This window comes from Centroberyx affinis, unplaced genomic scaffold (assembly GCF_046629955.1).
Source record: "Centroberyx affinis isolate AG114_WGS23_722 - 3 ecotype Tasmania unplaced genomic scaffold, CSIRO-AGI_Caff_v1 ptg002491l_1, whole genome shotgun sequence".
Classification (NCBI taxonomy): Eukaryota; Metazoa; Chordata; class Actinopteri; order Beryciformes; family Berycidae; genus Centroberyx; species Centroberyx affinis.
In genome coordinates, this window is record NW_027280718.1 from 388,656 (window position 1) to 416,589 (window position 27,934).

At 44.3% G+C, this 27,934-nt stretch overlaps 1 protein-coding gene across 1 annotated transcript in view; it reads left to right on the forward strand.

Moving 5' to 3' along the window:
- Nucleotides 1-841: 841 nt before the first annotated feature.
- Nucleotides 842-27,934, forward strand: part of LOC139656516 (sodium/potassium/calcium exchanger 3-like) — a 38,405-nt gene continuing 11,312 nt past the window's right edge. Inside the window, 4 exon segments of the mRNA XM_071534120.1 lie at nt 842-936; nt 22,340-22,416; nt 27,237-27,311; nt 27,803-27,887. Coding sequence (XP_071390221.1) covers nt 870-936; nt 22,340-22,416; nt 27,237-27,311; nt 27,803-27,887 — 304 coding nt within the window. The 5' untranslated portion in view covers nt 842-869.

The following is a 27,934-nucleotide window of genomic DNA, read 5'->3' on the forward strand; positions in this document are numbered from 1 at the left end:
CTTCTCATCAGTGTATGATGGGGGGGTACTTATACAGTAGCTGACATCAAACTGACATGGTGTACTCCTCCGGCCGACCTCTACCCTACTGTTGCAGAAAGGATTACATTTTAGTGTGACATAAGAAGCCAGCCTTGGCCCTCGGAATGAAAACAAATCGTTTGGCACACACCTTGCTACCGGCAACATTCCAGAGATGCCAATTTGTAACTTATACAAAGAATATACAGACGCAGCCATGGTAAAGGTATAACTTATAGCAAAAATACAACGTATAATATAAGTTATAGGAGAGAGTTTTTGAATTTACAGTATTTTATTTAACCCACTCGTCCCTTCATCTTTTGATTAAGAATATCGCCTTTTTGTGAGTGAGATCTGGCCAAGAAGGCAAGAACAGGATTAGATATACAATGTAGAACAATGAATATAAGCAGTAATACAGTCAAAATCACATAAAAGGTAAATGCAAAGTTATAGCTATGACTTTGTGGCAAATGTGCTAAACATCAGTGCTCATCTTTGTCATTCCTTGACAAATTCCTCCAAAGAGATTGATATGATAAATACCCTGTTATGTTGGCCTGGATATGGTCGATTGGCCTTCATGACTCCTCTCATGTAGTTAAAAAGTGATTTTGCACACTGCAATTAAAGACAGGAAAACACAGGTCCAGACTTGAGAGCTTCTATATGATTAAGCTGTATTAATTAGTCAATAAAAAGTGTATTAAAGTGCCCCATTCACACGTTCAGAACTTTCTCAGTGCTATTTTAAAAATGTCCCCCCTCGTCTTCTAGGTTATGACGTCTCCAGCCACAGCACCCTGGACCAGGAGAGATGGGGAGGGAGGAGGCTACTGCAGGAGATGGACAACAGCAGTCTGGAGGAGGTGGAGGAGGAGGATGAGGGACCCAAGAATTGCACTACTCCAGGTAAGACAGAGACAAGATGAAAGAAAGAGGACAAAGAGGACCCAAGTGTTCTCCCCATCCCTCCCTCCTTCCAGAAAGAGAGAGATGGGGGGAAAAAAAGAAGTGAAGAAAGTGGGAAACAAATGATCACCCCACATCCTCTGTCTTTCTACCCTTCCTGGTCCCCCTGTTTTCCCTTCCTAATGTGGGGTAACCCAGATTGCGGGGGTCACATGGTTTCCCACGAGCACAGGCTACAGCAGGCGGTGGCATTCTGGCTGCCTCAGCGATTTTCACACTTGGTCTCCATCACATTTTTAGGATCCTGCAGGTTTCTCCCTCGCTTCCTCCCTCCCTCTACCTGTCTTTCTCCCTCTTCTCTAGCTCTTCCTCCATCTCTCCCTTCTCTCTATTTTTTCCCTCATTTTTTCCCCATGGTGGCCACATCTCTGAAAAATCCCTGTTTCCATGGCGACCTTTTATCTTATCATCAACGAGGGACTTCTGTTTGAGGCGCTCAAGGATATTGTGTGAGGATGCTGAAGGCATTTTGTACGCACAGGACTTACTTTGTGTGGCTTCTTGTGCAGGATTTGTATAATATGTAAATCTGACGTTTAAAATCACTCAAGGAGGCTCTAAACCAGCCAAAGGGATTGGAACAGGTGACATTTAAGTGATCCTAAAATTTTAAATCCATTCCCATTCATATAAAGCCATGCCCAGCAGTGTAACGCAGCCGGATTCTCATTGGACCAATCCTTACGCGTGCATTGACTCTCATCACCGGCCTTGTCTGGCCTATCTTTGATGTTCCGCTGCACTGTTGCTATTTTTAGAGGTAGATGGAAGGAAATTTGATGTTCAATCCTGTTATAATTGATGTGTAGGGGACTGGGAGGGGCGGAGGAGAGAGGGGAGGGTGGGGGGGTGAAGGGAAGGTAGAATAGAGGGGGAGCTTGTCTGCTGCAGATCACATTGACATTTGTCGTTTTACCTTGAGCAGGAGATGATTGGCCTCCTGATGGAGGGAGGGCTGGTTCTCTCGTGAGCTCATTAAGCAAAATGGCCGTCATCAATCTCCTTGCTCACCCTCCCAAGGTCGCTGCTGTCATCTATAAAGGGAGGCGAGGTCAAAGTTCAACTTATTCTCCTCTCTTGCCTATTATAGCTGCTCTTTCCTCTCCTCTCCTTCCACTGCAGCGGCTAAATTTAAAGCACGTACCCCCGGTGGCTTCGGCCCCCAGAAGCCTCTGGAGGATTGCTAGGTTTTTGCTAAATAACCTCTATTTTAGGAAAGCCTTGGCCTGTTCTGGTAATTTCTGTTTCTTGTCCCCGGTATGAGACGCACACAGCTGCCCTTGTGGGGAGTTAGTGAATCATGCTTGATCTGACCTTTGAGAGGAGAGAAGCTGTGTACTTTAACAAGGTGGTGGATGTGTGACGGAGAGGATGTCAAAGCAGTGCGTGTGACTGTGCTATAGAGTGAGAGCAGGTGCATTTGCATGTGTTGCTGCGTGTCTACGTGATCGAGTAGTGGCTTGAGGAGAGGTGGTGCAACTGTATATGAGCAGGCGCATGCATTCGTGCATAGCAAAGTGTGTGTGTGTGTGTGTGTGCAAGCCAGCCTCCAAAGCTTGACAGCCGTACAGTGAGCACAAGGCTGGCTGATGAGGAAGCATCCCAATGTGAGCTCTGTGTTCGGGGAGGATGCAGCGCTGCAGAGGCACTCACTGATTGTTCCCTGAAACTAGAGGCCTGCTGATCAACCGCCAGAAAGATGAGAGAGAGAGACAGAGAGAGAGAGAGAGCGAGAGAGAGAGAGAGAGAGAGAGAGAGAGAGAGAGAGAGAGAAGGCCCTCATTTAGCTAATTTCTCCTCCCAGCCACACATGAAATAAACCATCATACCCGTCATTACATCTCCCTCCCTGATTTTAATTGTGAGGACCCCGCTGCTTGTGTTGATTTCAGACACTAGTCCCCCACCCCCCTCCTCCATCGTTCTGTCATTTTCCAGTGAAGGGGAAAGGAGAGAAGGCACCGGCAGCAGCTAATAGTAATGGTTGAGAGTCGTGACAGTCAGTGGCTCTTGGGTTAACTTTGTCACTTCCAGTCATTATTTCCTTGGCCTCTGCCCGCCTGAGGCTTACAAATGGCTGAAAATGTCAAAGAAAGTGTTCACTGGCCAGGGAAAGAGGAGAGACAGAGGTGGTGAGTGCACATGTGTGTGTGTGTGTGGGAGTACAAGTGCCGAATTATGTGTGTTACCTTGTCTGTGTGTGTGTGTGTGTGTGTGTAGTTGGTGGGGTTGGATGTGTGTAGTTCATTGCAATCTTATACAAAAAGGGCCCTCTCAGTCCTGCTCTTGACCTTCCTTTCATAATGGAAAACAAGCGTTGTTCATTACGATGGCTTTGTTGTCCAAATCTAGTGTCCAAGGCCACATGGTGGGCCGATGGCCGCTGTGTCCCACAACAACTGTGGAGGAAAAACAGGAAAAATCCATTACTTTTGAGCAACGGGGAGATTAGTCATACTGTAGTTTTGATATACAGTATTGCTGATGAAATACACACATCCATGCATACAACACCCCAGCACCCACACACTGTTTCTCTCTCCTCTCTCCCTTTCCGACAAATATTCACACATGCACCCACAGTCCCAGTGCATCCTCTTCTTCCCCCCTCTCTCTGAAACACATTTGGCGAGCACAGACGCATGAGGCAACCTGCAGGGGAGCGTTGTGTACAGTAGCGGCTGGCTGTGTGATTAGACAGATAGCGGGCCGGGGACCCCCGCACACGTGACTGCGTCCTCCAGGGGTCTCTCCCCAGAGGCTGTCCTCCTCCGTTATTAAAGAGCCTCTCCTCTCCTCTCTGCTCGGCTCGGCTCGGCTCCGACGCAACACTCCATTTTAGGAAAGGAGGGTGGTATGACTTAATCAGGGCTTCCCTGTGAAGGATGTGTGTGCGCGTGTGTATGCAAGTGAAACCATTAGGAGGGTAGCCTCGTTAAGAATAGTATTGATTAATGGGAGACCGCTGGCCCAGGTTTCTGCTGCAAGTAGGAGTGTGTGCGTATGTGCATGTGTGTGTGCAGGATTGCTTGTGTGTGTGTGTGTGTGTGTGTGTGTGTGTGTGTGTGTGTGTGTGTGTGTGTATTTGTGTTTGTCTGTGCGCGTGTGCTTGTCCCAGTTCATGTGGGCGGATTCCTGGCACCTTGTCTCCACGTGGAGGAGGCAAGTTAGCAAGTGGAGATTACGCCTGGTCTGTCGCCATGGTACAGCTGATGAATTAATCAAATCAGAATAAATGATCACTCCCTTAATACCTCGGCCATAGCCCTCCGCTAATCAAATGCAAAATTGACCTGGGGCGCCCCCGGAATGATTTCCTCTGAGAAATCAATTCTGTGATATTACAATATTAGCTCTGAGTGGGCCGCCGCCTTCCCAACACAATGACAACAACAGTATTAACAGTTGCAGATGGTGGCAAAGTTCTTTCATAACTGCCTAGCGTGCAGATTGCCGAAGTCATCTTGTTGTGTTATTGCACGAGCAGGAGCCCCGTCCTCGCGGGAATAAGACCGATCCATCACGGCAATTAGCTCAGCTAGTCTAAGTTTCCCCTCTATATCAGCCCCACGGATTCTCTGCCTCCTGCTCACTGTCTGCCTGCTTCTCCCTACTCTTATTTGTCTTTTGGTCTATCTCCCTCTCCTGTTGCTTAGCTGTTTTTCCATCTTTTTTTTTTTCTTTGGTTGCTGTATTTCTTTAGGTATCTCTTTCTAGTTTTCCCTTATTTCCTTGCTCATTCACTCTCTCTCTCTCTCTCTCTCTCTCTCGCTCTCTCTCTCCCTCCATATGTCCTCCCTTATCCCTATCTCCCATATGGAGGAAATGCCTCCCAGTTCCCCTGCTGAATTATAGAGCCCAGGTTGTTTGCCAGCAGCAGAAGTGGCTCCACACACCTTTAAAGATTCATCCTGCTGGTATGACTGTGAGCGATGTCGCGGCTGAGTGCCATGAACATCTTCCTCTACCGCTGCTCTCCCGAGAGGTTGAGGCGACGTAAAGACTCCCACGCTACATGGAGTGTTTTTCAGAACGGCATATGCTGAGTTTATAAGCAACACCTTCTGAGTTGCAGCCCCTTTTATATCATCCATACCTCAATTGTCTCATTCGTTGACCTGTTTCTTCTCCTTTCTCTCCATCTGTGGCTAATTTCAACTTTGCATTTACCTTTTATGTGATTTGGATTGTATTATTGCCTATATACATTGTTCTCTATTGTTTATCTGCAACTTTTATGTACAGCCTCTTCTTCTTCTTGTTTGCCAGATCTCACTCGAAAAGGAGAGATTCTTAATCAAGGGAATATTAAGGGACTAGTTGGTTAAATAAAGATTGAATAAAATACTGTACATTCAAAATCTCTCCCCTACCCTCCCCTATTAAACCCCCCTGAAGTGGGTTTGATAGCAGAAATGAATAAGGGATTATAGCTTTTATCTGGATTCACGCTGTCGGTTTATTTCATGGTAAGAGCATGTCTTCTTCACGTTTTTTAAACTCATTACTTCAATGGGTGGAGCCTTGGTTGAACACCTAAAGGAGAATTTGATACCATGTGGTAAGGATGGCAGATATGATGCATTCTGTGAAGAGCAGCACTCTGTTGAAGGCAATTACTGCCTTTGTATGAGTAAGCCAGCCTACCCAACACATAGGTATTTAGTGCAGTGTGCTGTGCTGCATTAAAGGTTAGGATGCAGGGAATGCGCGATACGGTGCTTGATGTTGCTTTATGGATGAGAATATTTCACTCTGTCAGATTGCATCATGCCATTATCTGAGGATTCACACGAAGGAGCTCAGCGGCTGGGAGGCTTTGATGATGACTGACAGATCCACAGTTCCCAAGTGGTAGACCAATGGGTTTCAGGGGGAAACAATTGAGGGAACACATCCCTTATAAACTATTGTGCCATTGCTTCAGGTTAAAATGCTCTTTTCTGAGATAGTAAACATGCTTGAGTAGATATACAGTATATATACTGTTTGTATATATATATTATAGAAATCTATCACTGGCTGGCTTGACGCAGCATATGAAAAATTATTTTGAGAGCATGGATTACTAAACTGCACTCACGGTTTTCACTACTGAGTGCTCAGAGTGTTAAAGTGGCTGTTTCTTCCGGAATATTTCCCCACATAGATTTCTAATGAACAGTTTAGGCATATACCCACTTATTCTTTGCATATTGTGATTATTAACAAGCTGCACCAGCAGAAAGCAAAGCCATAGGGAAAAGAAATCATGACAAACTGAACGTAACCAATCACGTTTATTTTTTGGACATGTGCTGTAACATCATTTCATGATGATAGCCTGGCAGGAGGAACGGTACCTATAACAGTAGTTCTCAAGAAACCAGTGAACTTGGTATAACTCCAAAAACACTTCTATGGTCAATTTAAATCACACACAAAATTGAGGTGGAAAAACGTTCCAAGTAGCCACACTGAAAGCTCTCTGTAAAAGTAACAGAAGTTTACGCACAGGTTGCTGCAAAAGAGGCATCTACTTCCAGTTCACCAGGCGCTTATAGTGAAATTTATACATGCACAGTTCAACACAGAATCTGTCAACACTGATCAAACTGCACAGTCCAAATATAGAAGCCAGTAAAAGACAGTTCAATAATCAAAATGACGTGTTAACTGTACTGGTACTTATATGTTTCATATAGTTATAGTTACTATACATAGTTAAAGACTGTCTCATGGTCCAGTAGTTTTGACAGCCGAGCGGTGACAGCAGTGACCCCCTTGATTTTTTACATATTTTGTGGTGTTACAGCCTGAATTCAAAATGGATTCAACTGAGATTTTGTGAAAACATACCTTATTATTATTTTATTTTTTTCAAATTTATTGAAAATTAAATATAGAATTATGTCATTTAAATAGGAATCAATACTTTGTAGAAGCAACTTAGGCAGCGATTACAGCTTTGGGTCTTCCTGGATTTGTGTGTATCAGGTTGGCACATCTGGATTTTGGGATTTTCTGCCATTCTTCCTTTGTTCAAGCTTGGTCAAGTTGGATGGGGAGCAGCTGTGAACAGCTAACTGAAAGTCTCACAGATTTGCGAGACTTGGGGCCTCTCAAGGACTTTCACCTTCTTGTTCTTAAGCCATTCCAGTGTTGATTTGATTGTATGCTGAGTGTCTTTGTTCTGTTGGAATATAAATTGCCAGACCAATCGAAGGTTTTTGGTAACTTGAAGCAGGTTCTCCTCTAGAATTTGCCTGTATTTGGCTTCATTCGTTATTCCCTCTATCCTTACAAGATTCCCAGTCCCTGCCACTGAAAAGCACCGCGCAACATGATGCTGCCACCATGCTTTACGGTAGGGATTGTGTTTGATGGTTTCCACTAGACCTAGTGCTTTGCATCACAGCTGAAGACTTCAATTTTGGTTTCATCAGACCAAAGAATCTGTACCTCATGGTCTTTCATTGCCTTTTTACAAAACCCAGGCTGCTGTTGTGTGTCTTTCTCTCAGCAGTGGTTTCCCTCTGGCCTCTCTACCATGCAGCCCAGATCTGTGAAGCACTGTACCGACTGTTGTCCTTCCAGAAAGATCTCCCAACATGGCCAAGGAGCTCCGTAGTTCTGTCATAGCGGTCCTTGGGTTGGTGGTCACCTCCCTGACCAACCTCCGGCGCCAGAGCAAACCAATAGAGAGGGCATTTGATTTACATTGGGGCCTACGGCGGATGCACAAATAACAAACACAAGCAACATGTGCAGCACCACTGCATGCACATTGCTGCAAGACGGCACAAATATAGAGCTACAACACCATGAACTACAGAGCTGAGCAGCAGACGAACATGAACATGAAAATAGTCGAGTCACCCTCCGTGCCGCTCCTTGTTGATCCTAATAGAGCTGGAGACGGTGTTTCCCCAAGGAATGGAATCTCCTCAGCAAATGGTTCTTCCACTCATCCCTGCATTTCTTAGGCAGGTCCTTTTCAAAATTGAATGAGGTGGGTGTTGCACGGGTGAAGCATGCTCCTTGGTACTCTATCCAAAAGCTTAATTCAAAACTAGAAAGTGATGCGATTCTGATTTGTGACAGGTCTAAAATTACGTCAATCACAAATAGGCTATATGACTCATATTTGATTTTGTTTTAGCAATATATTTAATTTTGGATTTAACTTAGCATTTGAATATCATATACTGTATATTATAGCTTAAAAAAAAATCACTGATGCTAGATTTCAGTGAAACACATTTGGGGGTGGGCAAAGATGTAAATTGGGTTTAGACCGGACCAGCGGAACACTTTATTAACTATTTTATACCCTTCTCCAGATTTATGTCTTTTCAAAATTCTGTCTGAATTGTACAGACAGTTCCTTGTTCATCTGTGGGACCTTATGTAGACATACTATACTGTATGTTTCCTTCTAAATTATGCCCAGGCAAATGAATTGGCCACAGGTGAAAAACAATCAAGTTGTAGAAACATCTCAAGGACATTCCAAGAAATTTGGATGCACCTTTACTGTCACTGGACAGGGGTTGAATACTTACTGACTCAAAACATTTCAGCTTTTCATGTTTAATTCATTTGTAACAATTTGTAAATTGCAATATGGGTTATTGTGTGTAGATTAGTGACAAAAATCCTTATTTAATCCATTTTGAATTCAGGCTGTAACAGGCTGAAGGCACAGTATTTTCTCCAAATGTCTCTTTCCTTTTCTTAATGTCATGTGATGGGAGAAGGCCAGAGGAAGGCTTGTATGTGTCTTATTAGTGTCTTCCCTCACACCTTTGCCCAAACAAATTTTGCAAGGTTAGCTTCTTCTGCTCCCAAGAGACTTGTCACATTGATTGACCTTGCTAATATGCTATTGGATGTGACAATGGCAATATGCCACTGGATGGGGCACGTCACTTCGGAAACCTCTTCTAACTTGTTATTGACCAGAAGGCGAAGGGTTTCTGCTGTCACCGCCTGCTATCGAACAGACGTCAGTATCGTTGTGACCTCATCCACTTTTATCGGGTGGAGAGATTGTGCTCGGCATTTAGTGAGTCATCTTTCTTTGAGGGAGCATTTTCACACTGGGGAAAGATTTTTAAAGATCACACTAGCTAGAAATACCTTATTCAGAATTTTTGGCCATTATTTTGTTTAAAAGGTTATACTAATTAGACATCAACTGTCTTTTTTTCCAAACAGACACCCCCCACCCATTAAGACAACGGTTGATTTTGACTTTTTTTTTGGTGACACTTTACAATAAGGGTACATTAATTAAGGGTTAGTTAATACTTAATAAGGGTTAGTTAATGCTTAATAAGCATTAACTAACCCTTAATTAACAGTTAACTAATGTGTCTGGTAATAATTTACTAATGGTGTTCATGTTAACTAAGGTATTCATTTATACATTATTTAATAGTTTATAAAGATGACTATTAAATAATGTATAAATTAATACCTTAGTTAACATGAACACCATTAGTAAATGATTACCAGACACATTAGTTAACTGTTAATTTAGGGTCAATTAATGCTTATTAAGCATTATTAAGCATTAACTAACCCTTAATTAATGTACCCTTATTGTAAAGTGTTACCTTTTTTTTAACCTTTATTAATCCAGGGAAAGTTGACTGAACATGCATATTATTTTTCACCAATACTCTGCTTCATACTCACACAGTGTGACACATTCAAACCTGTGAGCTGTCCAGTACTACCACAGTCTGCTACTGCTGGCCACTGAGCAGTTCAAGTGGAGCAGTTAAAATCCACCTTAAAATACTTTAACATTGTTAAAAACCGCAATTGGTGATGTACTACCTTGTATTTATGGGTCTATTTTGTTGTTTGGTTGTGTATTTTTCTTTGCATTCCCGTGGATAACTGGCCAAACACAGATGACATGACGGCATGTCGACATATTTCCAGTGCAGCTACAATGGAGTTTAATCACAGAAAAATTTTCAACTATCTAAACCATCAACAGTAAATGTTCGGTTTTGTTATCACTCTCAGAATCAAAGAGTAAGGGCTTCTTTCTAGACTCTCCATTTTGCACATTCAACAAACATACAGGGAGAAATACAGCATAGAAGAGGCAGAGAGACCAGTTTCTCTAAATAGACCAGAATGCAATGCAGCCACAATACATGTTGTGTATAAGGGGAGCAACTCTCAATTTATTCAGCCGGAAAAGCTTGCTCTCTTACTATGCAATCACTATGGCTCTCTCCATCTACACGTAAAACCCACAGCTGCAATGCAACAAGTTCAGACACATTCTCTCGGAGGTTGTCAAAAGTCATTCTGGAAAACGTAGGAAATCAATGACTGAAGTAGAAGTAGATGAGGCAGGTTGAGGGAAAACAAAAAAGTAAATGATCATATATAACAGTATCAGTATATCCGAGGGTGAAATTTCCCTTGCTGCTGAGGTGCCTTGCTCAAAGGCACCTCAGCAGCAGTTTTCGAAGGAGGGCAAAGCATTTCCCATTCATTATTCCTGCACAGATTTTTCTCAGCCAGTCCACCATTCAGTCCCAATCCATCTTCTGTAACCTCTTGGCCACCACCTCCTGGGGAACTCACAGTAACATGAATTTTGGTTTATATCCTGGCTTATATCCATGGGAAAAGCTTCATGGGAAAAGCTCCATAGCAGCTACATAGCGCATGCATAAATAATGATTCAATCCTAATGCCAGCTTTCATCTGACATAACAGTGGAACAGTGCTAGCATTGGACCTGATGAAATTTTCCCTCATTAAAGTGATTGGCGCTGTTGGACACCAGTGGTCTAGTTAGTGTTTTTAATGCACTCCCCACTGAAAAGCATGGATTACAAAGCAGACAAGATCACCATTAATAGTATAAATACAGCGTCATGAACAAGTGAGAGTGAGGTATCGTACTCGAACCAAGCAGATTTCCCGCTTTGAAGGGAGCCAGACTCATGATACATGTGTGTATGCGTGCGTGTGTGCGCGTCTGTGTGCATGTGCATGAGTGTTTGTTCGGGCATCGGCGTGTGTGCGTGCTACGAACTGCGAGAGAAAAAAAAGCGGGAGTCCGTAAATGTCACATTACTCAGCACGGTAACCACACTCACGACATGCGATGTGTCACCCCGCATCATCGTCGCCCACTGAGCATGTGCAGAAGAGGCCCCCCAGCCCTCCACGTGCGCTCGGAAACTGCACGAGATGCACACGTGGATGAGCTTGCACAGAACCCCGAGGGGGGGAAATGCAAGTTTAATCACCTTTTTTTGATGCAGAACGCCAACCACCCCTCTGGTTGTTTTTGTTATTGTCCTTACTGTTTGTTTTTTGTTGTCCCCGCTCCGTTAAAGCGTCGACAACCCCAGCTGATGGCCGCACTTCCAAGGGGCGGCCGTGACTGCTTGCATTGACATCATCGCTGAGGTGAAACCCCGTCACTGTATGTGTGAGAGAGGCACTGCGCACCTCACTATTGTTGTTACACTTTGAGTCCTTGCTCAGACACGAAAGCTCTCATCGCTCTCTTTGCTCCACTTCCCAACCCCGGTCGAGTCAGTCCCCCAGAATGCTTTGCTTCCAACCATATGGTACAGGGGCTGAAGTTCAGCAGCTATTTTTAGGCACGGTGATGTTTGTCATTTTTAACCAGCTAGTGGTGCCTCTGGCTCTTTTTTCCCCCTTCTACCTTGTTTTTCTTTTTTCCTCCTTGACAATAAAAGACGTAAAGATTTAAGACGCAGTGCCATGTGGGAGTGATAAACGGTTGATCCCAAACACCCTCCAGTACACTGCGCTCTGGGGACTTTTCAATCTCTCAGAGCATGCAAACGGATCCAAGGTCTCTGTGTTTCAGAGTTCTGAGTTGTATGGATTTTAGAGGTACAAAATGTGATGGATGTTCACAGCAGGAGTTTGTTTGCCCCACAGCTGAGCGGCTGTTCATCTCATAGCTTTAGAAAGACCGATATTATTCCTGTTTTCTAAATCGGGAGGAAAATAGGAATTTTCCAGGGCAACTGCGCTGCGCTTCAGTGAACTTATTCCCTTTGACCAGATACAAAATAAGCGCATATGCCAGCTGTGGCATATCTTTTTTCCCATTATCTAGAGATTTGCGTTTAGATGCTAATTAAATGTGTCCAGATAGATTCTGAACCTTCAAAAGAACAGTAGAGATGAATAGAGTTCATCCTCCGTTCTGATCACTCCCTTGAAGACCGTCTGTCCAAATCCTAATCCTTTTAAGTGCAAATATCTTCACTCAGTCCACCTTTCAAAACAATCTTCAAACACATTCACCACTGTGGGTTTTTTTTACACTCATGCTCACCACCAACAGAATTTCACTGCCAAGTAATTACAATCACAACCTATTAGAGAAGTGGCTATCTTGTCATTCAGGAGATATTTTCTGTGTACTTTGTTGTTTTGCGGGGAGGGAAAAAGCAGGGGGGGGGGAAAGCACACAACAACTACACACAAAAGAAAAAAAAAAAAACATTTCCCACTGTGCATAATTAGCCAGTCTGAGAGGCAGAATCACATGCATTCATAATTGGCTGGATAGCTTCCAGTTGATGGTAGCTTGACGGAAGAGAACAGAGGGAGAAGTATTGCAAATCCATAGTACTTCGCGCCCCTGAGTAGAACGAGTTAGTAGGGAATTCATTAACGGCGTATTTAACTGTTGTCCATCACTGCCGTGGCACACATAGATCCACTAATGGAGCTCCACTATGGGATTTTACTGCATGAATATGGCCGCCCCCGTCTTAACCCCCATCAACCTATTATGGGATTCAGACCATTTGTATGTCAGTCTGGTGGCAGAGAATGATTTATATGTTACAGACAACTTGGCATCCCCTCAGGACTTGAGATTATGTGCTTTTATTTGGGAAAACAAGAACGTTTTGATGTCAGCTTGTCCCACGCTTATTTCTCTGGAGTTGTTTTTCAGCCTTGTGTGATGAATGATTTAATAAGTTAAACTGTGAAGCAATAAGTCTAACTGTATTTGATTGATTTTTGCCAGACTGGCTTTGTAAAGGAACTCACTCACTGGAGTCACTAGAACAGCACAGAGCATTTTCCCCAAATGGTTTCAAATGTCACAAAGTTCGTAGTGTGTTTTCACTGCTCTCTCTCTCTCTCTTTCTCTCTCTCTCTCTCTCTCTCTCTCTCTCACATACACACATACACACACACACACACACACACACACACACACTGCATGTCTCGTGATCTTTCTACCCATTACTCCAGAGGTCTGGGCTGGTCTGTACCAAACTGTAATATAACATGCTTAGTCATCAGAACAGCAACAGCATCTGCGCACACACACACACACAGACACACACAGACACACACGCACACACACACACACGCACACGCATACAGAAAGAGTTAGAGAGCCTCCTATCCAAACAGGAGCCTGCTATCCAAATATCCAAATGCAGTCAGACAGCCCCCTCCCCTCGTCATCTTACCCCCCAATGCCAAATCCAGCCAGCGGTGCCTGTTCGTTTCCATGACAACGGCCTAAAAGTATTATATCATCAGCGAGAGGGGAGGAGGGCAGAATCTTGCACGCATGCACACACACACACTCGCATTCCCTCTCTCTCTCTCTCTCTCTCTGTTACACACATACACACACACACACACACACACAACTGCCCTCTCCCCAACCCCCTTTGGAGCATACGGAGCACAGTGGAGTGGAGCCTTGCCCCGTGTTACGTAAGGCTCCCAGGCTCTGACTCTGAGGTGACATCATCACCAGTAAGACAGGGGGTGTGTAGGAGCCAAAATTTTGGAGCTGACTCGGAACCGGACAGTTTTGTTGTTCTTGTCGCTCAGCTACTAACAAAGTACAGTAAAGTTAAACCTCACAGTTCACGCTCCTGAAGGTATATTATATGCACAATTAGGCGTTTGTCACTTTGAAATTACCTGCGTGATTAACCACAAAGCGAAAATTAACATAGGCAGCTCGCATTAGCAGTTTCTGCCGACATGGCAACCCACTTACGGCACTTTGAATAATTCACTGTGAATATATTAGCTCATCAACACATTTCGCCACTTAATGAAACCATTAACAACCATGTAGCCGGTTATCCGCATGACCCGTGAGAGAGCGATAGCCCACTCCAGGTTTCTGATGGTTTCTTTGCTGTTCACTTGTTTTGACAGCTTCATTTTAGTGAGCGAGTGGGCCAGCGCCGCGGCCCTGCTGGTGACAAGGTGTTCGCTCTCGTTAGCCGGGGCTTGATGTGCGCGTCCAGATACTATTTGTGATTATTTGTGATGAACAAATGAAATATGCAGCAGCCAGCTCTGCATAGCGAGAGATCAACGCGGCAGAAGGGGCTTGGAGGGGCGGAGGGGGGAGGGGGGGGGGGTTGCTGATGGGGAAGGAGGGGGAGAAGAAGTGGGGGTATGATGGAGAGGACGCTCTATATTTTATATTTAAATAGCAGAGATTGCAGGATGGATGGAAATCCCCAAAGACTGAAGGCATTGCTCTCCTTACTCCCTACCTTTTCATCCCCAGCTCCGTGGTGGTTATAAATAAATGTGAAAGATGGAGGGAGTGCGAGAGAGAGAAGGAGGTAAAGATATAGAGAATGGTGATCCAGTGGGACATATAGACATGTGAGGGAGAGTTCCAGGTCAAGCCCAGACTTTACACAAGCAAATGCATTATTTCTCTCTTTCTCTCTCTCTGTCCCTTTCTCTTTCTCTCTCTGTCCCTTTCTCTCTTTCTCTCTCTCTCATATAAATGCACACACGTGCCCACACGCATTTCATAGTACGTTACTAGATGTGATGACATGATGAACTATAACCTCAACTATCTCCTGACCTTACCACCTCTTGTAACTTCCGACCCACCAGAAAATGCCATTCTACTCCATGGCGAGACGTAGAAATCAAAGGACACACTACACTTGTTTGAGAGGGAGGAGAATTGAATGAAGCAGTGAAATATAGTCTTAGTTCAAAGACAGTCTAGACAGCGCACGATACTGTCAGTTTTGTTCACAGAAAAGGAAGCAGAGTGTGTAAACATCCAGGGAGAATGAACAAGACTCTGAGGAGGAGGAAGGTAGAGAAACAGAGAGAGAGAGAGAGAGAGAGATTCGGCAAAAATGCTACAACACGGCAGTAGCGTGATACGCTTGTACATTCGAACACGTCAACCGAGCGTAAAGGAAAAGCTGAGGTGCCGCAGTGCTCAGGCACTGGGAGAAACAAGCCAAACAGAAGTCATGCTACATCTCAATTCAAAGCCCCTCGGTGGCGCACAGTTACTCTTTCCAAATTGCCTGGTAAATTAGACTGGCATGGCATGATGCAGGCAGGCAGGCAGGCAGGCAGCTCCAAAGGGAGAATGAAGCAGAGTCAGGCAGAGTGTGTCCCCCAGCAAGCTGAAGCCTGATTGCTGATTGATACATTGACTGCCTCTGATTGGGCATAGTGAGGAGGAACAGGGAGGCTGGGATGATTGCAGAAAGGGCAACAAGAGGAGACTGACTGGCCTTGTGTGTGTGTGAGCGCGTGTGTATGTCTGTTTGCATGTGATTTTGTGTCTCCCTCCATCTGTGTGTCCAGTGTGTGTGTGTGTGTGTGTGTGTGTGTGTGTGTGTGTGTGCGCGCTACAGCCAGCAGGGGTGGTTAGGACCAGAGCATCATCAGCAGCTGTTAAGGGTTCATCCCAGTGACCTCACTTACAACTGTACTAATTACCACACCAACTACATCAATTTGAGTCAGCCTCTCTCTCTCTCTCTCTCTCTCTCTCTCTCTTTCTCTCTCTTTCTCTCTCTTTCTCTCTCTCTCCCTCTCTCTCATTCTTTCTCTCTCTCTCCCTCTCTCATTCTTTCTCTCTCATCTGTACCCAGTACTCAATTCACTTTCCCTGCATTATGCTTTATCAGCATGACTGTCGAAGAAACAATATCGACAAAGCTTTCAAGTTCAGGTAACGTCTTTTACACTATAAATATTCACTCACCCCGCCCTTCCACCACCTCCCACCCTCCCATTCTTCCTTCCATCTCTCCCTCCCTCCTCCCCTCTGCCCATTATCCCCAACACACCAAAGCAATTCCCATCATATACCGAGGCACATGCCTTATTTTTCAATCCGCAAACATCATACATAATGCACGGCATCGGGGCCTGCGCTCTGCATGTAGTGAAATGGCTCTGTACATCAGACGTCAGCGCTAATGGCGAGTGTACCGCGGAGCAGCAGTGGAGTGACTCTCTTCAGGTTAGGGCTAGCAGTCTATTATTTGTGCCCACCTCTCCCTTCTGCCACTTAAACCCACTCAGCCTCAAGGAGACACACACTCCGTTGCTATGGAGTGGGCCGAGCTTCCTTGACTACGTGGCTGGCTCCCTCTCCGGCTAAGGCGGATACACTCGGGCACGCTTACATGCGCCCAGGCAAGGAGCGGAGGTATTGATGAAACTGAACAAAGTGGGCGGGTGTGTGTAGGTGTGTGTGTGTGTGTGTGTGGGGGGGGTATTTGTGTGTGTGCGTGTTGGTCTGAGCCTATAGGTTGGTGTCTGCACAATGTAAATGTGTATGTGGGTGTTTGTGTGTAGGTGGGAGGGTATTGGTGTGTGGATGTGTGTGTGTGCATGTATGAATGAATGTGTTTTTGGAGTTATCTGCTCATCGCTTCATGAAATCATCGTATACCCGGACTAAAGGAATTCTAATTTGACTAGCAGTCATTGGATTTTATCCCTAAATCTGTAAAATTGCCACATTATCCCACCCCCAAACTGGCTTTAACTGGCTTTGTCTAAAAAGTATAAACCACCTAATCAATCAATCAACTCCATTGTCAAATAGTTCACTAACTGAATAAGAAGCAACAACTCTTACTGCATTTACACTGTATACGTAATCATCTGCAATATCTCAAGGTAAGTATCGGTAAGTGTTATATTTACTGTTATCAGTAGCATACGTACATACAGTTATTTGACCTTGACAGGTTTCAATTGATGCAGTGTACCATTTGGCAGCTCTGTAAAGATGATTGTGTGTGTGTGTGTGTGTGTGTGTGTGTGTGTGTGTGTGTGTAAAGTTGGCCTCTTTTGTTAGAGCATGAAACCCGCCCTCCCTTGCCTGGTTGTCATGTACTGAATAGGGCGAGGGTGAGTCACTCCTCAAATGCAGCAGTGGCATAATAAGAAGTGAACTGTGATGGAGGTGAAATGAATGGGCATCTTGGTGGTGGCCTTTTGTGCTTTTTGATGGACAATTTGGAGAAAAAGATTATACAGTATAAAGTTGGTGTCCGTGTCCCTGCGTTGGCAAATGGGTTTGTTGTTGGGGAACAGTCAGGATGCTGTGCTAAGGTTGTGGCTCCCTGCATCACATTTGGACAAAAACGTATAATAGAATTGAATACATTTTGAATAACTTAAAATAAAAAAGAATACTTGATTTAATCTCATCTTGAAAGTGATAGGTCCACTTCTGTAATGCCAGTGGAAATACCAATGAATGTCACCACTGAAATGTCACATTTCTGCACTGGGAGAATTATGTACAACTTCTTAGAAGAAGAAAAGATGGAAAAGATGACTGTGACTGTATCTGGGATGATTTTTCTAGGGATTAGGGTAGATTTAGTGGCTTGAAACTGTTAGCGATGCCAAGCGTTTTAACATGAAGCTCACTCGGATATAAGGATTCAGAGAAACATTGTGCAGTACATGTCGGCAAAGTTTGGTCACTGGCTTTGGGAGAGGGTGGTTCATGGTCACGGATACTGGTTGGGTCATCTTTAACAGTTATCAAGCACAGCTCATTAGTTAGTCATACATCATCAGTTTGTAGGGAAATCTGGGCAGGAAACTGAATGAGAAAGGCTCTACTCTTCCTCAATAACCTAACCTGAGCTGCTTAACCTCTAACCACTGCAGCGTAGCCGGTCGGTGGCCAGCAGTGGAAGACTGTGAATGTAATGGGCAGCTCCCCAGTGTCGCTGTGTGTAATTGTGTAAAGATAAAGCGAGGACAAGAGCATGTGTACTCAATCAACTGTCCCTGGTTGAATGAAGGTTAAAAGAAATGCTAGAGGGGAGGAGCGAGTGTGTATTGTGTGTGTGGGTGTGTGTATGTGTATGTATGTGTGTGTGGCAGCGTGGGGGTCGGTCCACTTATAATTCAGTCAATTAAGTTTTTTTTTTTTTTTACTGGAAATCTCATAAAAACATACACACACCCAATCTATAACGAAATTATCGAGAATGCAGGCTCAGTGATAGTCAATATTTTGTGAACTGCAGTTTCAATTCAGTCCTGCATTTTGAATTGAGCGAAGTGAAAGTCAATTAGACCCCAGCCCTCGGGTATATATGGCAGCATATGGAGCTATGCGGAGTGTAGATTGTGGCAGCGAGGCAGGTGTTTGGAGCGAGCCTGTGCGTTCGCCTTGGCGTAAACTAGAGAAGGCTGCGGCCGCCGAGCGCATCTGCTGCCTGTGTCTCCCCCCCCGGCACAGCGGGCATCAGTCTGGGCACAGTGAGCGCTGTGTGCTCTGCCAGCGCTCTGCCTCTCATCTCCATCACCATGCCCACTTGACAGGGCTCAGCTGTTGAACCCTTTCCCTCACCTGCTCATGTAGAGCACCATTCACTGTAATCTGGCCCCTTTCCCGCTGCCCACTTCTCCCGTTGGTTCGACGCTTCGGGCACACTTCGCTGTTTCCGGTTCAGTTTGATCTCAGCTATTGTGTTTATTAAAACTTTATGATACCGCTGCACTTCCCTCTACAGCTGCAGCAGTCTTGTGTGCCATGCTGGCTGGATGCACACAGCACGAGAATATTGAATGTGTATGTGTAGAGTGATATGGGTAATCGCCTGTCCTTATCACATCTGTGTCTGTGCTCTTTAAAGTGATGTTGAACTTTGCTCGTACCTTGGGTTGTGTAGCTTCCTCTGTTATCTGTTGGAGAAGATTGGAGAATTGCGTTTTTTTTCTCTGTCCATTCACTGCCATTGTATTGAGGAACAGGTCTGAAAATCACACTTCTAGCACATAAACAAACGCGTACAGAGCAGATTCTGAAAACACATATAAAAACTAGTCTTTCCATCATTGTAAATAGGTCATTGTAAATAGGCAAAAAAGCAAGAGACTTGTTTTTTTTTATATATTGGCAGTTTCTGCTTTGTCTCCCACCTTTTTCCACCTATTTGCATTTATTGCATTTATTGATACTATTGTCCTCATTCCATTGGCATAAGTCTCCTCCAATCTGAGTTGTCAACATACCTTCCCACTAGTGTCACCAAGGCAAATTCCTGTACGTATTTTGTACTCGCTGATTACATGAAGTGTTTCTGATTCAGATTTAGAAAGAGCTATTTGCTGAAGTGGAACCTGTGAATGTTGATGTGTATTAAACACCTTGTGCGTGTGTGGAGGTTCAGTGGGTGTATTGTGTGTTGATATGCATCTCCTTGGCTGTACTTACTTGGCTCTCATGGGGAAATGATATGAATTAGACTTCATGCTTCTTAGAACAATAATTAGCAGTGGGGGTTTTTATCTGCAGGCTCTTTGAAGACTTCAGGAGACGGTCGTCTTGGGCATTCTGCTGATTTTGTTACATTTTTCATTTCTTTCTCTCTTTTTTTTGTCCTTCTCTGTCTTTCACCCTCACTGTGCCTCACTGTCTCCACCTTTTTCTCTGTTGTTCCTAGTCATTTTTCTGGCTTTTTCTGCTTCAGACACTTTAAAGTGGCGAGTGGCAGGAAGGACAAGAGAGAGGAGGTCTGACGTGCAAAAAAGGTCGTGGGCCAGAATCGAAACCACAACGATGGGAGTACATAGTGTGCGGCTTAGCCTGCTGAATACCTTCTTTTTGTCATCCATGTATAGTCCTATTTCCTGTCATGGGAGCTGCTTGTTCTTTCTCTTCACACACTAGACCGGCATTTTGGCTGGGTTTGGTTGTTGCTAGCTAGCGCCGGCTTGTAACAGTAAATATTAAACACATCCAGCTGTAGCTGTGAGATGGCCGTCCGCTCTGCTGCTTTGTTCCCTCTGTGGCTTTTTACAGGCTGCTCTGCGTTGTGTTAAGACTTGAGACGTTATAGCACTGGAACATAGTGCAGGAGGGGGGGACTGCATCCACTCACACACGTGGAGATAGATGCAAATAGGTCACCAGAGTGAGAGAAGGGGGGGGGGGGGGCAGTGGGAAAGTTGTGAACTATTCTTTATGTTCTCATTTTCTCTCTAACCTGCTTGCAGCATGATGTGAACAGGTGAGGAGAACACTTTGAACTTAGGCATCGCCTCCAGCCAGAAGTGGAAATAACTAGTTACAACTTCTCAGACTACTGAGGGGATTTGAGGAGATTTGAACAGTAATGCTGTGTAGTTGTTTTAAAAGTTTGTACTGTAATTTATATTCTAAAGTATTCAATAATATTTTTTACTTTAGTACATTGTGTGAACCATAAGAGCTGGTGTTTACATTAAAGGATAAATCCACTTTAAAACACTTTAACAAAAAAACAGCTCTTGGTGATGCATGGTGCATTTCGGGGCCCATTCTGTTGTGTGGTGGTGTATTTTTCTTATTCTGGTGTATAATTGGCCAAACGTAGATGATGTGACGTCACGCTGAGATATTTCCAGCACAGTTACAATGGAGTTTGATGTCAGAAGATTTTTCAGCGATTTAAAACATGGACTGTAAACGTCAGGTTTTGGTGTCAGTCCTTCAGAATCCAAGAGCGAGAGCTTCTCTCTGGGTTCACCATTTTGCACCAACGTATCATAGAATAGACACCAATTTCGTCAGTGACAGTAGCCTTGATAGACCATAATGCAATGCAGCCACAAGAAATGTTGCATTTTGAGTAAGGGGCATGGGACACTTGCTTTTTCTTGACTGGAAAAACTTTTTCTTGACTGGAAAAACTTCTCTTGTCTTGTTCTCTTGCTATTACTATTTCTATCGCTGATGCTATCTCTCTACCAACATACAAACGAACACGTGAAATTGCTAATTACCACAAAATAGTAATCTGAGTAGTAGAACGAGTTACACTCAACAAAGCTCAATAGTCTTTCAGCGTTCCTTTATACTGAATCTGTTTCTGGCAGTCTTGCACTATCTTTGTCCATATGTACTGTGAAACTCTGCAAGTCATCAGTTGTTTCTTCACCAAGATCACCAAGACAAATTCCTGCATATTTATCTTATTTGGTGAATAAAATATTTCTCATTCCGATTCTGACATTTGGTGCACCAGATGCTAGCAATCATTAGCATTAGCCTGGCTGTCTCACTGCTGCCTGGCTGGCCTTTCCAGGGGGAAAGGTGGCGAAATATGTAACAGATGTTAGCAGCGGCCCGTGAATAGGCTGTTGATTGGTGTAGGAGGAGAGGATGATGGGGGTGACTTGCTGCTCGAGGGGTGAGAAACAAGGCTTCCTCAACACTCTCCCACAGCCAAGGGCCTGTCACTGGTGTTGGCGAACAGGATGGGGGGGGGAATAAGTCAGTGAGCCATGCAGAGGGGTAGCCAAACTCTCTCTTTTTCACCTTTTTTCTGTTTTCTTTCACACTCTTTTCACCTGCCAATTTTCCAGTTTTCTCTCAATCTGTCTTCCTCTCTCCCTCTCCTTCTCTCACTCACTTACAACTGCTCTCTCTCTCCCTGGCTCTCTCTCTCTCTCTCTCTCTCTCTCTCGCTCCCGTGCTCAATTGCACTCGCATTCTCATGCAGAAAAGTGGAGTTTGCAAATTGCGGTTAAACTCCCACCCCCTTCCCTCTCTCCCTCGCTCTCCATCCCTCTTGCCGTACCCTAAATATCCCTCGCTCTATTTTTACAATGCTCTCTCTCCTCTTTGCCCTCGCTTTGTCCTCTCCTAGCGCTCACTTTTTCCATTTCTCTATTCTCTTGTCGCTCTCCGAGGAAGCGTACACACTCATACAGAGTCCTTGGCAGGGCACAGTTGGGCTGTCACACTCGTGCACAGACACACACAGATACACACACACACACACACAAACACACACTTGGGTACTCTGGGGCTCTTTGTCAGTTCACATGAGTTCAAAGTTTTTTCGTGCTCAGAGTTGACCTCTCTGCTGGGCATTGAAAATGTGTCCGCTGTGTGACACTCTCTCTGCTGACAAACACATGCATGCACACACAAACACACATGAGTACAGACACTGACACACACGTATGCACACACACACACACACACACACACGCACACACACGCACACACACGTGCACCTATATAACCCGATGTTTCTCTCTCTTCCAGCTCTGCATGAGTTCCCAACAGACCTGTTCACACACAAAGAGAGGACAGAGGGAGCGGTGGCCCTACACGTCCTGTGTGTAAGTTTACCTTGACCTGTGTGAGTGTGTATTCATGTGTGTGTGCATGTGTGCGTTTGAGAGTGAGAAAGAGAGAAACTGTGTCACCCGGTGTTCTTTTACAGTTTTTTGTGGAACATCACATCACTTACGTCACATTTTAAACTCACAACAGCTCCGCATCAAAATTCAAACATTCCCACAAAACTACATTGTGACCAAATGGAGGAAATGACACAATCCCTCTCAGTTGCTATCATGTTTCGTTTTGTTTTCAGTAGTGGGATAGTTGCTGGCAGGCTAGCATTCAGTGTAAGGCCAAACAAATGGTGCCAGAGTCCAAACTGTCCGGGTCTGCAGCTCGATGCCAAGCCCAGCCCAGCCAAGCCAGTCTCCTCTCCTCTCCTCTCCTCTCCTCTCCTCTCCTCTCCTCTCCTCTCCTCTCCTCTCCTCTCCTCTCCTCTCCTCTCTTCTCCTGTCCTCTCCTGTCCAGTCTCCTCTCCTCTCCTCTCCTCTCCTCTCCTCTCCTCTTCTGTCCTATCCTGTCCTGTCTTGTCCTGTCCTGTCCTGTCCTGTCCTGACCTCTCCTCCTCTTTCCTCCGCTCCTCTCCTCTCCTCTCCTCTCCTCTCCTCTCCTCTCCTCTCCTCTTCTGTCCTGTCCTCTCCTGTCCTACCTCTCCTCTCCTCTCCTCTCCTCTCCTCTCCTCTCCTGTCTTGTCCTGACCTCTCCTCTGCTCTGCTCTCCTCTCCTCCTCTTTCCTCCTCTTTCCTCCTCTTCTCTTCGCCCCTCCCTTCCCATGTCAGCACTGTTATCACTTTATTTATGGCCCGCTGGAAATACACCCCCACAATTACAACCACATTTCTGTGTGGTGCTGCAGATACAGGGAGAGAGAGAGAGAGAGAGGACAGAAGAGAGCAACAGAGGTGAATCGAAAGAGATGAACAAGTAAGAAGGGAGGGAGAGATAAAGGGGATAGAGAAAGAGAGAGGAGGATGGGAAAAAGAAGAATGACAAAGTAGTATATTGTGGAGGGAAGCGTATCGAGACAGGTGGGAGAGAATGAAAGGAGAGAGAGATGGAATAGGAGTGTAAGTGTGTGCATGTGGGTATGCATGTGCTTTTGAAGGAAAGGTGGACTTTGAGGACAGGTTGGCAGGATAAAGATGATGAAAGCATAGACTGATGAAAGTGAAACAAAGCCTAAATTTGGAGAAATCAGTGTTGAAAATCGGTGTTTCATTTAAATCTCATAAGATGTTATTACTACGTTATGATGAAGTGTGTTGCAGCACCATGTAACCACAGTAGTGTAGAATCCATATTGTCTCTGTCGGGTGAAAACCTTGTATCTCCAAGATGTCAACTTTTCAGGAACTCAGAAAAACAGTTGCCTTTCTCTCATATTCCATTGGTTTAGACTTTTGAATGATCCCTCGCTGCATTATGTCCTACCCCAACATCCTGTTTCAACAGGAAATGCATCAAATCCAGAAAATAAAGATGCCGTTTCATGGGGTCTTTAAACAATGAAAATCACCAAAATTGGAGGACAAGAGCCATATAGAAGCACCATATAGCCTTCGCTTTCTTTCCTCTGTCCCACAGACCTCCCACTCCCAAAACATCAGCAACCTGTGGGCTTCTCGTAAGTCACCATGAGACCCTTCCTCCATTTGCCTTTCTGTCAGTATCTCATGGATCAGGCATGTACATGGCCACCTACACTGGGTCCTCTGGCGTGGCCCAGCAGGGGTCAATATGTGGATCATAAGTGGAGGTCCCATCGCTCCGGCATGGCCTCAGAGTCGGCAGAATGTTCCGGTACAGGAGGACCCATGTTGTTTTGTACTAGTGCTGCGTCTCTGGAGGGCTGACTGTAATGGAAGCCCATGCCAGCAGTGCGGCGTCTCTGGGGAACTTTGCTGTGCATAAACAGAACACCAAGAACTACCGAATGGACCGTTTTGCCAGTCACATGTACTTTTCTGACTCTATAGGCAATGTCACTACTTACAGTGCTCCCACCCTCTGAGTCTGCCTTTTCCCGCTGCAGAAGGGCAAGTGAAAGTAACCTTTTCTGGGATCCTGGGGTATTAAAAAAACTGCTAAAATATATATCATCACCAGCCACTTCCCTGCTATTTCTAACCTTTAATATAATGCACTATAGTGAAGTCTATGCCATTTCATAACTGTTTTTATTGTGCCCTCCATTGTGGAGAGAACTGCATGCCAGGTATTTTTAGCAAAGGCAATCATGGTGCCATGGAGGGCTGATACCTGCAGAGTATACAGTATATTTCTAATGCTTTTCTGCTTTTCTATTTTTGGAAAATACGCAACCTTGATTTACAAACAGAACTTAGATGCAAACAAGCTAATATTGAGGAGAATTTCCCCTCGGGATCAATAAAGTATCAATAAAGTATTTCTGATTCTGATTCTGATTCTGAAGATTGTCCACTATTATATATTTGAGAAAATTTCTCAAAAATGGCTCGGAAAATCTCATGAAGGGAATTAACACGAGAATAAGGAAGCTGAACAAGAGATGTTCTCTACTCATGCTCAATATATTTTATCCATTACATTACATTACTTAATTTAGCAGTCCAAGTCCAGGTCCAAGTGCCTTTTAGCAAGGCAGTAAACCCCCAACTTCAAGATTTAGGTTGCACTGAGAAATGTAAGCCACTCCCCCTAGGCCTTAATTTACCTGCTAATTGAAGGGTTAAAAGACTAAAAGTAAAAACACATTACGAACCCAAATACATAAAAACTGAAAAAGAAATGACAAAATAGATGTTGTGTTGCCCTGTGGCTTATGTTATCAGAGTGATGCAGCATTTGTAGTAGCATATGTTCTGGGATGTTGATTTAAACATTGGATTAGATCCCGCTGTCTATTTTTTATTGCTTTTATTCCGTGACACAGCTGCAAGTGAAGCCACTGTGGATTGATCCCACTGTAAATAGAAAATCGCCACTGATCGTGTGTGTTGCTGGTGTTGGATTCATCCACAACAGAGGGTTTTGCAGCTTAATTGCTGCTTTTTAATATCCCGATATTTTAGTTCTCTTGACGGCTGTATCCCTGACCCCCCTCCGACTCCGCAGAACTCATTACTGCTAGCGCCATCACTTCTCAGAAAACCTTTGCTCCCAAAACCTGTTTCTCAACCCAAGATTTCCAGAAGACTTTGATGTCTGACGTAAACACATGTATCAATAGGATATGATCTTACTATCCCTTGTGCCATAATCCAAGGTGAGCATTCATATAGAGGCCCAATTCAGAGTTTAACAGAACAATATACTACCATACATACCACATATAACATATATAATTTACACACTTGTTCACAAACACACTCACACAGTTAGACTTGAGATGAAGTGATGAAGTCGTTTCGTTGTTTTCCCTATCCTCCATCTCAACCCCAAATCCACATCAAGCTTAAAACCTCTTATCGGGATTACATATGACCTTTGACCCCCTGCTTTCTGTAAATTAACAAATCTGCACCTCAGTGACTGATGGCCTGGGGCTTATGGCACGCTTCTTCTTCATACATAAAACACCCAGTGTGTGTGTGTGTGTGAGCTCAACCTTTAGCTCTCGTCTCTGATGTTTGGAAGTTCGACTCATTCTCACTTAGTCGCTCATTCTCGTTCACAATTTTAGATACAGGAAATCACTTGTGCACATTCCAAATAGATCTTCCTCTGGTGCACGGGAAAATGTAAGTCAATACTGAGCAGAGAAAAAGGAATACCCACACTCCGACTCTTTCAACCCAAAGCGGGTCTTTGTCAGACTTCGTTATTGCCAGTGTGAGAGTATTCATTGTTCAGTCCTTTGTTCTCACACTCGTTGTCTGTCTCTCTTTTGTTGACGCTATCTGACATTTTCTCTCGATAATATGCATGTGTCTGTCTGTCCTCTCGCACCCTGTACCAGTTTCTCTCTATGTTCTGTTCCCTGTTGGATGTACGATGTGATGCCAGCGAAAAGGTTGCATGCGGCGGATGCACCAGGCACACAAGTGTAATGTACAGTATTGAAAGCACTTCATACAGTAGATTATTTCAGAGTTATTATCAATCCTGCCATGTTAAGACCATTGAGGAGAGGATTTGGAAGGATTTTCTCCACATGTTGGCTGGCACTCAGCATATTATTCGTCACGTGTCGGATAACATCACTTAGCTTTGTCCCGTAGTGTCATTCGAGGTCGGAGGTCGTGTTCCTTCTCAATTCCATCCATTCAGAAAGTTAATAGGAATCCAGCAACAGCCATAGAAATAACCTTCATTCCTAAACTTTTATGCCGGCATGTTTTCAAGGGAAGTGAAAACTCACTTCCTGATCTAAAAATGGAAAGTGTCTGGTCCATTAGCAATGATATACTGAATTTGTTCAATCTTTGATCCATGGTTGGAGTGCTCCTTATTTGCCTGGGATCAGATCTCTGAATTGCTAGCCATGTCTTCAATTACCGGACTTACTGCTTCATTTTTCTTGGCAGTTGATACAGAAATTTAATGTAATTTAATGTAGCTGTAGCAGCCAAGAGGGTGTTTACTGCAATTCTGGGTATGATGCTGATGCAGTAGTTACAAGGCGTAGCTGCATTTTCTGCAAAGTAGTATACATACATAAGAATTGAAACCAGGAGAAAACAAGAAAGATGACTAATGAGTTCACTGCACAGTTGGAACATGTCTTCAATAAATCAGATTGCTTGGCTGAAGCTACCTCATGTATAAATGAATGGAAGTTAAGACAACATGATCATACTTCACTGATAATATTTCTCACTCTCACCCTTCACAGACCATATACATGTTCTGTGCCCTTGCCCTCATCTGTGACGACTACTTTGTCCCCTCCCTGGAGAAGATATGTGAGGTATGTACAGTATGTGAAGTGTTAAACTGTATGCTTTCCAAATGAAACAGCAATCAGACACTCTTCACTTTCAAATAAAATGTCTTTATTAATCTGGTATGGCTCGGTGGGACATTTTAAATATTTCATGGTTCCATTGAAAACCCAATTCCGACCACTACTTAGATATTATGCTATTATGCTATTATGTCTATCCCTGGAGCACTCTTCTTCTCTTCTTAATAGTAGCTTATGTTTGGTGATCCCTCAATTAAAACATCTCTATTTTATACTTGTCTAAAAGTACTCTTTTATACTAGTCTAAAAACAGGGAGGTGCATGCTAAAGCTGGAACAATCATCAAAATATGACACTGTTGAGAGACTGTTTTTGTCCTTGTGGTTAGTTAACATAGACATGGATAGTTCTGACTGATAAATGCTCTCTATCTCTCTCTCTCTGTCTCTCTCGCTCTCTCTCTCTGTCTCTTTCTGTCCTTCCCTCTCTCCCAGCGCCTCCACCTCAGTGAGGATGTAGCGGGTGCGACCTTCATGGCCGCCGGCAGCTCTGCTCCTGAACTCTTCACTTCCGTCATAGGTAACGCACGCTTCCCTTCCCACTCACCTCGTCCATCCATCCCTCCC